At 50.2% G+C, this 14519-nt stretch overlaps 1 protein-coding gene across 2 annotated transcripts in view; it reads left to right on the top strand.

Annotated features, from left to right (window-relative positions):
* Window positions 1–14519, top strand: part of RTN1 (reticulon 1) — a 262796-nt gene that overhangs the window by 155593 nt on the left and 92684 nt on the right. For both annotated transcript variants that reach the window (XM_019480011.2, XM_014598838.3), the window contains one exon: window positions 5578–6321. In XM_019480011.2, the coding sequence (XP_019335556.1) occupies window positions 5578–6321 (744 nt within the window). The remainder of the gene's footprint in view (window positions 1–5577; window positions 6322–14519) is intronic.

The raw sequence follows: 14519 nt of genomic DNA, 5'->3' as shown, positions 1-14519 counted from the left end.
CTAGACCCAGCACTCTTTCCTGCGTATGCAGGGGGTCGGACTCGATGATCTACTGAGGTCCCTTCCGACCCTAGTATCTATGAATCTACATTGATGTGGTACTTGGCAAAGAAAACTTTGCTAGCCTGATCTAGCAAGCATGCAAACTTAGGACGTGGAGAGGCAGCAACATGTCCCCAATCGCACTGCAAGTCCATAAGAAGTTCGGGTGTTGTCTGCTGCTAGGGACAGGCTGTCTGCTAACTGCTGTTGACTCTGATCAGCATCCAGGTAGCCTTCCCCCTATTCATTTGTTAAGCTTACCTGTATGGCAGATCAAATTGTCAGGTGTAATGTGCCTTACACTATTTTCACAGACGAAGCAGAAAGCGGTAATTTGCACAGACTAAGGAGAAACTTTTTTTCTGTGCAGGCGCAGGACTCCCATTCTGGCTGGCATGTGCAGAAGACTGTGGGATGATGTCCTCAGGCCTAGACTAGGCACCTTTTTGGGAGCTATGCTTTAGCTAAACACCAATTCTTGAACTCAGTAGAGGGGCAAGTGGGTGAAATGTAATAGGTTTGAAGAGTCAGGAATTCAGACTACTTCATCTTTATGGTTCCATCTCATTTAAACTTGAGGGAGAATCTCTCAATCTGTAGCTGAGTCCTGGCAAAATACTTGTTGCTAATTTTATTTTCCAAACAGGAATTAGCTTTCTGAATACAGACATACAAAAAACTAGAACTCTTGGTTCCAAAATGATACCTTTTATTAGACCAACTGGAAAATGGCAAGAAAATTGTCCTTTTCTGCAAGCTTTCGGGATCAAAGTTCCTTCGTCAGGCTCTGGGAAAAGTGTAGATGGTACAAGATGGTAAAAAGTCCCCATAAGTAGGAAATAAACTTCATTTTTGCACAGAGGGAGCTGAAGATGGAAGGCTGTCCCGCTAGGTCTCTGAGAGTGTCTTTGCGAGCTGTGTTGAGTATCGCTTTGATGTGTTGATCAGGTAGGATTCCTTCCCTGGAGGTGTCAGATGGCAGGCAGGGAGGTAAAAAAACTTCCTTCTTCTGCAGTGAAGTTTAAAATCCAAAATTGGCTAAAATTCGGCATCTTCCATGTTTCAGGGTTGTACGGCTACCAAGTACACCTCTAAATACAGAGGTATTTATGCCTCCCCAGCACAGTTTACTGCTATTTACAGCACTTGTTTCTCCTTGAAGAGCGTTCACCTGCAGTCTGGTTGTAGTTTAGCAACTTTTGATTTTCTAGGGAAGGTACGAACATGTGGCTTCATCATTCCATTGCCGTGACCTCCTTTTACTAGTGAATTGAAATCCTTTAAATAGTAACAAATCTGTCAAGACCTTTAGGGCAGGATAGAAACCTTCCTAGTTACCAGTAGTACCTGAAGACAGAATTAAATGAATGAGTCTATCTACACTATCTTCTAGTTATGCTATTTCATAGAAGGCAGAGAAAGTTCAAGCGTGACCTCTGGCTGGGGTGCCTCAGTTGTTGGTTATACCACTGTTTATCTTCTTTTAAAACTTTGGCCACATAGTTTGATGCTTAGATGAGGCCCGAGTGCATCTGAACCTCTTTCCATCAGAAGCTGATCAGTCTGAACTAGTCTGGACCCTCCAGCTCGCCCGAGCTTCACTTGTGGCCCTGAAGGCCTGGCAGGTCTGGAAACAAGGCCCCTGATTTTGAAAGCTGGGAACTGAAAAGTTGAGACACTTATAAATAGAAGTCACTTGTGGAAAGAAAGAATTTAAGCAACTTGGCAAGGGCCACAAAGAAGGTCAGTAGCAGAGAGCGGACTGGAATGTGAGAACTGCGAACAATGAGAGAAGTAGCAAGCAGTGTTTGCACCCAGGGCTGGGCCAGCGTTAGCACTGACCGCCTGCCATGTGCCTCCTCTAAGTCGGCACCTGGGACAGATGTCCTGCTCGCCTGCCTCTGCTTGTGCTACTGCTACAGTCCCCCAAGCTGTGCTCGTATGATGTGCTCGTTTAGTATCTGTGAGAGCTGCTTTTTCCAGGTATTTTTACTCTTACCATTTATTTGTGATACAATTAGCACCTTGCAGTCCCAGCTGAGACAAATGGCACCGAAGGAGACACAAGTATGAGACAAGGGTTGTTGTTTTTTTGTGCTATCTTTTAGTGGACAAGCTGCATAGTTGAGAGGAACGTTGGATAAGCTTTGGGGTGCAAAAAAGCATAAGTGTCTGGGAAAGAGCCAGACAGGCTGAACTAAATAACAGGAAAGCAATGGGTTGTGTTTAACTCCAGGTGAACAAAACCATTCTCTTAAAGGAACAGAGCTGGCTGTGAAGTAGGAACAAAGAGAGGTGACCAAAGATATGACCCAAACAAGAGAAATGCTGGTCCATGGGCTGGATCGAGCCCTGTGTGCCAGAATTGGGCCCTGGGGTCCAGTGCCACCACCTCTCTGCCCCACATACCTCCCTGCCCCAAATCCCTCTTCCCATGACCCCCTTGTATCTTGACCCAGAGCACTTCAGCTTGCCCCTCCTCCGACCCCATTTTGCTGGCAGAGGATGTGTATTGCTCTTTGACATAGCAGGGCCCTTGGCAAGGCTTTACGAGTGCTCGTGGTGCTCGGGCCAGGTGCCAGATGATTGGAAGATAGCCAATATGGTCCCCATCTTTAAAAAAGGGAGGAGGGAGGACCTGGGCAACTATAGGCCCGTCAGTCTTACCTCAATCCTGGGGAAACTCTTTGAGAAGATCATCAAGGAGCACATCTGTGATGGGCCGGCATCGGGGATGATGCTCAAGGGCAACCAGCACAGTTTCATTAGGGACAGGTCATGTCAGACCAACCTGATTGCCTTTTATGATCAGGTCACAAAAGCATTGGATGCAGGTGTTGCCGTGGATGTAGTCTTTCTGGACTTCAGCAAGGCCTTTGACACTGTCGACCACTGCATCCTCATTAAAAAACTAGGCGACTGTGGCATCGATGCCTACACAGTCAGATGGATTGTGAATTGGCTGAAGGGTCGTACTCAGAGGGTGGTGGTGGACGGGTCATATTCGACCTGGGGGGAAGTGGGCAGCGGAGTCCCCCAGGGCTCGGTCCTTGGGCCCGCGCTGTTCAATTTCTTTATCAGCGATTTGGATGATGGGGTGAAAAGCAACCTGTTCAAATTTGCTGATGATACCAAAATTTGGGGTGAGGTGGGCACATTAGTAGGAAGGGAAGGACTGCAGGAAGACCTGGATAAGTTGCAAGGGTGGGCTAACAAAAACAGGATGCGTTTCAATACTGGCAAGTGCAGGGTGCTGCACTTCGGCAGCGGGAACCAGCAGCACACTTACAAGATGTGAAACTCCCTTCTTGAGAGCACGGAGGCAGAAAGGGATCTTGGAGTCATCACTGACTCCAAGATGAACATGGGCTGACAATGCGAGGTCACGGTCAGCAGAGCTAACCAGACCTTATCGTGTATCCACAGGTGCATCACAAGTAGGGTGAAGGAGGTGATCCTCCCCCTCTACGTGACACTGGTCAGGCCGCAGCTGGAGTAATGTGTCCAGTTCTGGGCACCCCACTTCAAGAGGGATGTGGACAACATGGAGAGGGTCCAGAGGAGAGCCACCCACATGATCCAGGGACAGCAGGGCAGACCCTACAACGAGAGGCTACGGGACCTGAACCTGTTCAGCCTTCACAAGAGAAGGCTGAGGGGGGACCTGGTGACCGTCTATAAACTCACTAGGGGGGACCAGAAGGGTTTGGGGGAGACCTTGTTTCCCCTAGCGCCCCCCGGGATAACAAGGAATAACGGCCACAAGTTGTTGGAGAGTAGGTTTAGATTAGACATCCGTAAGAACTACTTCACAATTAGGGCGACTAGGATCTGGAACTGACTTCTGAGGGAAGTGTTGCTGGCTCCTGCCCTGGGGGTCTTTAAGAAGAGGCTTGATGCCTACCTGGCTGGGGTCATTTGAGCCCAGTTTTCTTCCTGCCCAGGCAGGGGGTCGGACCTGAAGATCTACAAGGTCCCTTCCCACCCGACTTGTATGATTCTATGATTCTATGATTCATACCGGGATTGGGGCCTGGAGGCCTGGTGCTACCCCCTTCTTGCCTCCATATGGCAGAATTGGGCACCCCGTCCCACCCCTATAGGCCAGGAGGCCATCACCATCCCCCTCCTGCCCCCATGTACCAGGATTGGGCTCCGGGGGCCTGGCACCACCTCCATGCACTGGGATTGGGCTCCAGAGGCCTGGTGCCACCCCCTTCTGGTCCCCCACACCAGGACTGGGCTGTGGGGCCTGGCATTGCCTCTGCCCAGCCCTGCACACTGGGATTGGGCACCCAGCCCAGCATGCAGGGCTCAGGGATCCCCATGGGTCTGGAAAGGCAGCATGAAGGTGGTGGCGCCGCTCTCCTGCTGCCAAATTTCTGGACCCCTGTGGAGCCCCAGGATCCAGATGACATGGCATCCCAGGCTGGATCTGGCCCACAGGCTGGGGGTTGAGCCCCCTGATGTGGAAGCACAAGACCATTCAAAAGGGAAAAGGGTGGAGAGTTATGAGCCTGGGGCCTAATTATCAGGAGAATTGAAGGGGTCTAAAGATCACATCAGATCAGATCAGATCCTATGGGTGCCTAATAGGATCTGCAGAAGAGCCGGAGCAAGTTCAGCACCTAACCTCTGCTTGTTCTCCCAAACCGGCTTCAGTGGAGCGCGGGTACATGCTTCACTCAGTGCCTCTGGGCATCTCATGGGGTCCCTGCTTGCATCTTTAGCTGCCTAAATATTTTCAAAGATCAGCCCTTGGACTCTAAGCAGACAAGACAGACAAACAACGGGAGTGGAAACAGGCACAAGGATGTGGAGTGACTTGTCTAAGGACATCTGTCAGCTCAGTGGTAGAGCCAAGAATAATGCCCCCCATTTGAGGCTGAAACAAATACCTTGCCCACTAAACCACGTAGCTTCTGCCCGTCAAAGCAGTGCAGCAGCTACTTTAGCTCCAGTGACAGTTTGGGCTTGTTAGGCCCAGATCCTACTCCACCTGCTAGCCACCAAGGGGGACTTGGTTGCCTAAGTGTGATCCTGTTCCACCACGCTTGAAAACAGTTAACACAAACGGTGGTAGGTCCTGCTTTTCCTTGCTGTTTTTTGTCACCTAATCTTAAGGCTAAAACGATGTTGTGTTACAAAATTAAATTCGTTATCTGTTTTTCAGAGACCCAAGTAGGGTGGAATAGGATCATGCTCGGGCATCCCATAAGGGGAATAAGATCTGGCCCTTTCTGTCACAGGTTCCAAGTTCGGTTGCCATGAACGGAGGTGCGGTGACTGTGGGTGTGTTTGACCATGGCAAAATGACACACAAACTAGGCTACACATGCATAGTGTTCTGTGTGTCCTTTCACCTGTGTGTATGTTGTGCCAGGAAATCTTTCACTTTTTTCTCTGAATTAATCTGATTGCAGATTTATCTTCCTAAAAGCTGCTGATCCTTGGGGCAAGTGTGCCTTTACTGACAGAACAATTGAAGGCCCCGTTCACTTTTTCACTGTGTGCTGTTCCTGTGTTTTGTTTTAGGTGACCCTGCATCCTCCCACTTCTTTGATTACACGTCTACAAAAGCCCCGAACGGAGGCGATGCATCCTTCTATACTACTCTGATTTCAGATGTCCATTATACGACTCCACGGGATTCTTCCTACTTCACAGGGATTTTGCAGCCAGAGAATAGCCACGTCATCTGTTCAGACAGCACAGAAGGGTTTAGCACGCTGGGGCACGCCATTCAAGAGGTGACTGGGTTTGAGTCCCACGGCTTGTTTAGCTCCGATTCAGGAATAGAGTTGACTCCCGCAGAATCCACCGACGTCAACAAAACTTTAGCGGATCCCATGAAAGTAGAAGCTTATAAATATATTGACATAAGCAGATCAGAAGAGATCAAATACCAAGAAAAATGCGAGACGAGCCCAGAAGACAAGAGCGCAGGCTTTCTCGATAGGTCTCCTGAGGCGTCGGCCAAGCCGAAGCACGGTTCCACCTCTCTGAAAACTGCTTTTGAGGAGACCAAAGTGGCCAAAGGACAGAACTTACTGGAAGAGGAAATGTTTGGTGACCATCAGAGTGCCTCGCTGATCACCTCGCCGGTCAAGATCACACTCACCGAGACAGAGAGCACAGGAGAACCTGCTAGCAAGGAGACAACTATCCATAAGCAAGAAACAGGTCTGAAACCAAGCCATGAAGTGGTTCCAGTGGTGACCGTGTCAGAGCCAGAAGATGACAGCCCAGGGTCTGTCACACCACCATCCTCTGGCACAGGTAAAATGGCTGGTACCCATTTACATTTAATCCTAACAGCACTCAAGTTAATAGCAACATTTCTATTGAATTTAATTGAAGCCAGGCTTTTGCCTGCTGTGTAAAAATAGCACCTGCTTTCTTTGCTGCCACATTACCTGCCTGCATTTGAAGGTCTCTTCTGTGCAGAGGAGAAGGGCTGTATAGCCTGTGGCAGTGCCACCCTGACCCAGCTTTGCTGGTTCTGATTCAGAGCTAGTTGCAAGGGGCACCTCAGCTTGGTGCAGCTTTGAACCATACAGGCCTGCCTGTTCTGACCAAAAGCTGTGGCCTGATTCATAAAGGTGCGGAGCTCCAGCAGCTTCCCCAGCTGGAAGTATAGGTGCCCATCCCCTGTAGAGAACAGGCCTGAAGGCTCATGTATTTATATCCTGCCCTATTCAAAAGGATCAGAGCAGCTTACAGTGAACAGACAGACATCCTACAGGCAGGAAACAATAGATTCCCCAGACCACGTCTCCAAAACTTGAGATCTCCAACTCCCCATCCCTTAACTACCACTTCCGGGCCTGAAGCCCCATACCAGAAAACCCTACAGCTAATCCCAACCATGCCTTCTAACCACCACCTACATCCGGGTATTAGAAACTTCCTATTTCTTCCATTTCTTGTCCACCCACTCCCCTGCCTCGCTCCCAGGGAAGATCCCTACCTTCTCCCAATGTGCCTTCCGAGCCTGCATCCCTTTCTCCTCTAGAAGGGCTGTGACTGCCCCACAATGACACACTACTCCTCCCCCTTCTCCAAAAAACACAACATTAAATTCAAAAAAGAAACAGAAAGACCCTAAGGGGCAGTGCTAAGGGCATGGTTTGGTGGTGCCCACCCAGGAAGGTCTGCCTACATGGGCCTGCAGAACGGCTGTGTCATCCTCCTCCTATTCAGGCAGCTGAGATGGTGCCTTGCCCGGGCCCCGGGGGTGGGGACAGGAATGATGACAGTAGATCTTCAGCCCAGGCAAGATTTTACTGCTCTTTGCTCTGCTTGTGTTGCAGCCAGTATGGGATGGGGAGAGCAAGCTGGGTACTGTGATTCAGAAACGCAACTGGGAAACACACCTGGGCGCCCCGGGCTGGACAGTTTTCTACTACAGCTCTTTATTGGGCACAACGTACTCACACCCCTAAACCCTTACCCGTTGTGTCCAACCCACTGTGCCGACCTGTGGAGAACAAGGGGCTCCTAGCCTGCATGCACAGCCCTGCTCTTCTCCCTTCCTTTGCAGCCCTGAGGTGAGACTGTCTCCAGAGACCATGTGAAGGCTGGAAAGGCCTTATTGTCCACTAGTACAGCAGGGCACTGGCACACCTTAATTTAGAAACAAGGACTTCTGAGTGTAAGCAGGACCAAAAGCTAAGGATCAGGAAAGGGTTGGTTACATCTGACCCTGGGAGACCACATAGGGGGAATATTAGGGACAAGGAGTTTTCCCTACCCCCTTGCATGTGTCCAGCTCATCCCTGCTAGGGATCCTGGGGTGAGCACATAAGCACCTACCAAGAGCAGACTGAGCTGCAGCTGTGTTGTTCGCCTACCAGCAGCCAGAGGAGGAATTTGGAGGCTGCTGCTGCTGCTCTTTTGTGGGGTTTCTTTTGCCCTCTGAAGCACTGAACATTGGCTGGAGCTTGGGTGGGTCTCACTCATATAGTTAGACACATTGATGGGCAGATGTGGAAACAGGAAGGTTTTTCTTTAGGCTAGATTGGTGCAGACCATGGGGATCCTAGCCTTCTTCCATAGCACAGGGCATTGCACTTTCCTAGGAACACCTGGGCATGTACTCATCCAATAATTTCTCTGCTGTTGCAGTGGGAGAGCGTTGGCAGTGCCTGTGGGTAGGGGCATTTCCCCCTCTGAGGGTGTTTGGTGGCTGTAATGCATGAGAGGGGCTGGAATGGGCAATCTGGAGGCTCTTTGGACACATGGTTGCCTACAACCACAGGGGACCAGACCCGATGGCCCAGGACACCCCTTTCAGTTCCCTATTCCTGTATTCCTGGGATCAGCTCCAGGCTGTGGCATAAAAGAAGGCAGGGTAGATTTACATCTTATAGGCTAACTAAATCAGAGTGAGTCTATAAGGTGCAAATCTACCCTGACTTCAGCCTAACATGGCTGCCTACCTCTCTCTCTCTATGGTCAGAGAACTTTGCATTGGTTTGACTGTAATATGTCAAAGCAGAGCAACAGGGCAAGCTGCTTTGAATTGCCTTCTCAGTTCTGGAGAAGAAAGGGACCTGCACAGATGCAACTCCTTCGTAGGCATACAGGCTGGGAAGGGGACATGCCTAATTGTGGGCTAGTAAGGGATTGCCAAAGTTAGGGCACTGGCAGCATGGAAAACTTCAGAGATCATTGCAAAGGTTTCAGCCAGGACCTTGTTAGGGGGGGTTTCTAGCTGAGTTATGGGAGAGAAAAAGTTGAGAACCACTGGTTTGGGGCTCCCTGCTCTGTGGAACCCACGGCATCACAAGCAACTATTTTTTTGAAAGGAAAACACACACAGTCTTGTAAATAGGATCTTTAACGTGCTGCTCAGTGGGTCACCTTGCCATGGGCACAGTCTCTTCCATGTTGCTGGCCTGCCCTAAACTTTGACAGTATTTATTATTTCATCCCTCTTCAGAGGCATGTCTATAGTACCACCATACATGAGTGCCTCATAATCCTTAATGCCCTAATCTAGTGATTTTCAACCTTTTTTCATTTGCCGACCACTACAAATTTTGAATGAAAGTGCAGACCCCTTTGGAAATTTTGAATGGAGGTGCGGACCCCTTTGAATTGTAAGTGTGGGTATTCACGTACTTTTGATTGATCGCAGTCAAGGTTCCCTCTAAGGTGTGTGCGTGTGCGGCTGCACACAAACTTTTTTAGGCCGTGCACCCACCGGGATAGGAGCTAGGCTGCGGCGTGGGACATTTACAGAAGGTAAGCTCCTCCCCGAGGCGAGGCAGAGGCAGGGGCGGGAGCCTGGCGCAGGCTCCGCCAGCTCCAAGGAACTGCTCTGCTCCCTCACTTCACCTCGGGGAGTGAGGAGGCTGGGGGGTGGAACAGTTCCCTGGAGCCACCGGAGCTTGCGCCAGCCCCCAGCCCCAGCCTCCATCCCTGCTTTGCCTCACTTCAGGGAGGAGCCGCTACCTGCCCCGAGTGAGACTCCGCCAGCTCTGGGGAACTGCTCCATGGGCTCCACCGGCTCCAGGGTGGTGCTCCACTCCCTGGCCCTGATGCCATGTGCCTCCTTGCTCCCCAAGGCGAAGTGGGAGAGCAGAGCAGAGTCCCGGACCCAGCGGAGCCCATGCCAGGCCCCAGGCCCCCCAGGCCATCTGTAAGCAGCTAGAGTAACTTACGGTCCGATTTTTAGAGGTATTTATTGCAACACCTACCAACTATTAAAAATCTAGCCCTAAGTGACACAGGGATTCTGTTACAGATAGCCATTAAAAGTAAGACTCCCTGATCCTCATCTAATGCCCTCAACACTGAACCATGCTTTCTCTCTGAGCTCCAACATAGACTACCTAGGACCATCACATCAGATAAGCATCCTCCTTCCCACTCAGAATCACAAAATCATAGAAAATTAGGGTTAAAAGGGACCTAATATCTAACCTAAACTTCCCCTGCTGCAACTTGAGCCCATTGCTCCTTGTTCTGTCATCTGTCACCAGGGAGCTAGAGAGGATGTAATAACAGCCTTTCAGTCTTCTCTTCGTCAGACTAAATAAACCCAGTTCCCTCAGCCTCTCCTCAGAAGTCGTGTGCCCCAACCCCTGAACCATTTTTGTTGCCCTCTGCTGGACTCTCTCCAATTTGTCCACATCCTTTCTTGGGGGGTGGGCAAAACGGCACAGTATTCCAGATGTGGTCACACAAGTGCCAAACAGAGGTGAATAATCACCTCCCTCAATCTGCTGGCAATACTCCTACCAGTGCAGCCCAATATGCTGTTTGCCTTCTTTGCAACAAAAGCACATTGTTAGCTCATGTTCAGCTTATTGACCACTGTAACCCCCAGGTCTTTTTGCAGAGCTGCTACCCAGCCAGTCAGCTCCCAGCCTGTACTGGTGCATGGGGTTGTTCCATCCTAAGTGCAGGGCTTTGCACTTGTCCTTATTGAACCTCATCAGATTTCTTTTGGTCCAATCCTCCAATCTGAGGTCTCTCTGAATCCTAGCCCGTAGTGGATGGGTCAGTATCGACCTGGAAGGGTGTGGGCAGTGGGATCCCGCAGGGCTCGGTCCTTGGACTGATTCTCTTCAATATCTTCATCAGCGACTTGGACGAGGGAGTGAAGTGTACTCTGTCCAAGTTTGCGGATGACACAAAACTGTGGGGAGAAGTGGACACGCCGGAGGGCAGGGAACAGCTGCAAGCAGACCTGGACAGGTTGGACATGTGGGCGGAAAACAACAGAATGCAATTCAACAAGGAGAAATGCAAAGTGCTGCACCTAGGGAGGAAAAATGTCCAGCATACCTACTGCCTAAGGAATGACCTGCTGGGTGGCATGGAGGCGGAAAGGGATCTTGGAGTCCTAGTGGACTCCAAGATGAACATGAGCCGGCAGTGTGACGAAGTCATCAGAAAAGCTAATGGCACTTTATCGTGCATCAGCAGGCCAAGCCCTATGAGGAGAGACTGGGGCACCTGGACCTCTTCAGCCTCCGCAAGAGAAGGTTGAGAGGCGACCTTGTGGCTGCCTATAAGTTCATCACGGGGGCACAGAAGGGAATTGGTGAGGTTTTATTCACCAAGGCGCCCCCGGGGGTTACAAGAAATAATGGCCACAAGCTAGCAGAGAGCAGATTTAGGTTGGACATTAGGAAGAACTTCTTCACAGTTCGAGTGGCCAAGGTCTGGAATGGGCTCCCAAGGGAGGTGGTGCTCTCCCCTACCCTGGGGGTCTTCAAGAGGAGGTTAGATAAGCATCTAGCTGGGGTCATCTGAACCCAGCACTCTTTCCTGCCTATGCAGGGGGTCGGACTTGATGATCTGTTGAGGTCCCTTCCGACCCTAGCATCTTTGAATCTATAAATCTATGAATCTACTCTCCTTCAGCACCCTTGGGTGTGTCACATCTGGCCCCACGGACTTGTACACATCCATCTTTTATAAATAGTCCCTAATCTGTCCTCTTACCACAGTTGGCTGCTCACTTCCTCCCCAAACTGTGCTGCCAGGAGCAATAGTCTGGGAGATGACCTTGCTTGTGAAGACTGAGGTAAAAATGGTATTGAGAACTTTACACTTTTTGGGCACTTATACACATGACACTGCTACCATGTACACATGATGAAAATGTCACTTTGTGTGGCTTAATAGCATCACACTGTACATGTGCAGGAGTTTTGGGGGTTATAAATGAGTTGGATGTAAACTCCCAATGTAGTTAAGTTTGCAATGTTGCATATTGCAATGGTGCAGCTGTCATCTCGTCCCCTGGCCATGGAAGAGGTGGGCAGGCTCTGCCAAAAATGGGGATTGGGCCTCTCACTGCTTCTGACTTCAGCAAGCTCCTGTGGTCAGTAGAACACCTAGGGCCACCCAGGAATGGGCTGTCTTGCCCCTGGGGCAGCATGGGAAGGCCACAGGAGGGTGTCTGGGATTGCTAGTGGTGGTGCATGGGGTGCTGAAAGTCTGGGTGGGCTGCTAGCTGGCCGGGTGCTGCCCCAGCTTGAAGGTGCCTGATACAATGCTTCCTCTAGCCCACCCAGGCTTCCAGCACCTCATGCAGCGAGGGACCCCATTCTTTTTTTCTGCAGAGCCTGCCCGCATCTCCCACAGACAGTGAGTGACCTGACAGCTGCATTGTTGCTCCCAGCCTGATCCAACTCTTCCCTGAGCCTGCCCACTGGAAGCCTACTGGGTGCTGCTCCCCAGGTGAGCATGGGGAACAGTTGGATCAGGTTAGGTGCTGCCTCCAAACTGGGGCAGCATCCAGCCCACTAGCAGCTCACCTGGGCAGCCCTGGGGGGCACTGTCATGGTGGAGGGAAGGACCAGGGCCCTCTGCCAGCAGCTCGCCCCCCGGCTGTGGACAGGCTCTGACTTCAACAACAACAAAAAAGGATCAGTCCCCTCACCATAGCATGATGGAAAAATTGAAATGGTGGGTTTCAATTAAAAACCCACCGTTTCAATTTAGGGGGCATAGAATAAGACCCTGAGGACTAAACCCCCATCAAATGTATAACTGCTCTTCTACATCATCTCTCAGTAGGTTGCCTCTCCCATTCAGTAAGGGACTCACACTTTCCCTGATCCTCCACTGGCTACTGGCATACTTGTAGAAACCCTCCTTGTTATCCTCACATCTCTTGCTAGCTGCAACTCCAATTGCATTTTGGCCTTTCTGACTTCATCCCTGCATGCCCATGCAATATTCTTATATTCTTGCCTAGTTGTTTGTCCAAGTTTCCACTTCTTGTAAGCTTCCTTTTTGTTTTTTTGCTCACAGAAGAGTTCCCTGATAAGCCAAGATGTCTTCTGCCATACTTGCTAGTCTTCCTGTGCATCAGGATGATTTGTTCGTGCATCCTCAGTAAGGTTTTGTTTAAAGTACAACCAGCTCTCCTGTACTTCTTTTCCCTTCAGACTGGCCTCCTATGGGATCCTGCCCATCAGTTCCCTGAGTGCACTGAAGTCCATTGTTCTGAAGTCCAGGGTTCCTACTCCACTGCTCTCCTTCCTTCTGGATCCTGAACTCAATTATCTCATGGTCTCTGATACCCAAGTGGCCACCCACTACTACATTCCCCATCGATTCTTCCCTGTTTGTGAACAACAGGTCAAGAAGAGCATGGCCCCTAGTTGGCCTCTCCAACACCTTTTCAACACTCTCCCAAAACTTCCTGGACTGTCTGTGCACTGCTGTATTGCCCTCCCAGCAGGTGTTAGGGTGATTGAAGTACCCCATGAGAATCAGTGACATTTTTGATGTGTCACTCATAAGAGTAGTGGTTAATGTCTACCTGTGCACTCCCTACTATACAGTATTAAATAATGTAAAAATTATGGACAGTTTTACATGTGTTCTGGGAGGCGTGGGGGGTGCTTTAATTAGTGTGACACGCAAATTAAAAGCGCCTGAGCATCACGGGTATCAGTGTCCCCACACTGAAAAATGGCAGCAGGTGCTTTGAACTAAAACTCATCGAACGAGCTTTAGTTCAAAGCGCCCTGCCATCATTTTTCAGCACGGGGGTGCTGATACACATGATGCTAGAGTCTGCTGGTGCACATTAATTTCCATGCTCCAGCAGACTTGATTAATCGAGTCTGCTCTGATGCGCTGAATTTCCAGTGGGTCGGAGCAAGCTCCCTACACGTGTATAGGAGCCTAATGAAAGCAATATAAAAATTATAAGCCCTAACCTCATGCCATTTTAAAGTTTGAAAATGTAATTCAATTTTAAAAAGTGAAATCTTGATGTTTCTAAAATGTATTCTCCAAAAACGTATTTTCCACTTTGCCTGAAATTTAAAAATGTTGAAAACCAAAATGAGAACAAACTTTGAAATATCAATATTTCCCATTAGATTCAGGCTAAGTACAGACATTCAAAAAGCCTGAGCCTGAACTGATTCAATCTTTGCAGTTTAGTCTAACCTTCGTAGATCGAACCAATTTGCAAGTGAATAGACATTCACTTTTGATTTAGAAATGCAGCCATATGCCTGCAGTGGCTCAAGCTAGAAGCCAGGGGACACTAGATCCTCTCTCTCCCACCAGCATGGGGATCCCAGTTGGGGTCTGCCTGGCTTTCCCCACTGCTGGCTGCTGCCCAGGCCAGCTCTGGCCACGACCCCACCATGCAAGTCGGCAGTCGCAGGGAAGCCAGGCAGACCAAGACTGGGGTCCCTGTGCTGGTGGGAGAGAGGGGAGGTGTGGGGTTTAATCCCCCTCCCTGCCTCCCTTTCACCTGAGGCACAGTCCAGGCAGCACCAGCCATACCCCCTGCCATGTGAGTGGCCAGTGCGGGGGAAAGCTTGATCAGACCCCAGCTGGAGTCCCCATGCCAGTGGGAGAGAGGGGAGACAACCCCCACTCCAGTGGGGAAAAGTCTGGTGGGGGCTGCTCTGCCCCTGCCAGGCAGACTGGGCTGTGCCAGCTGGGTTTCCCACCTCCATCCCCTTGTCAGCCTGCCCTCACTGCCC

The sequence above is a fragment of the Alligator mississippiensis genome, chromosome 2, assembly GCF_030867095.1.
Source record: "Alligator mississippiensis isolate rAllMis1 chromosome 2, rAllMis1, whole genome shotgun sequence".
NCBI classification, from domain to species: Eukaryota; Metazoa; Chordata; order Crocodylia; family Alligatoridae; genus Alligator; species Alligator mississippiensis.
This window is presented reverse-complemented; position numbering and strand designations above follow the sequence as displayed.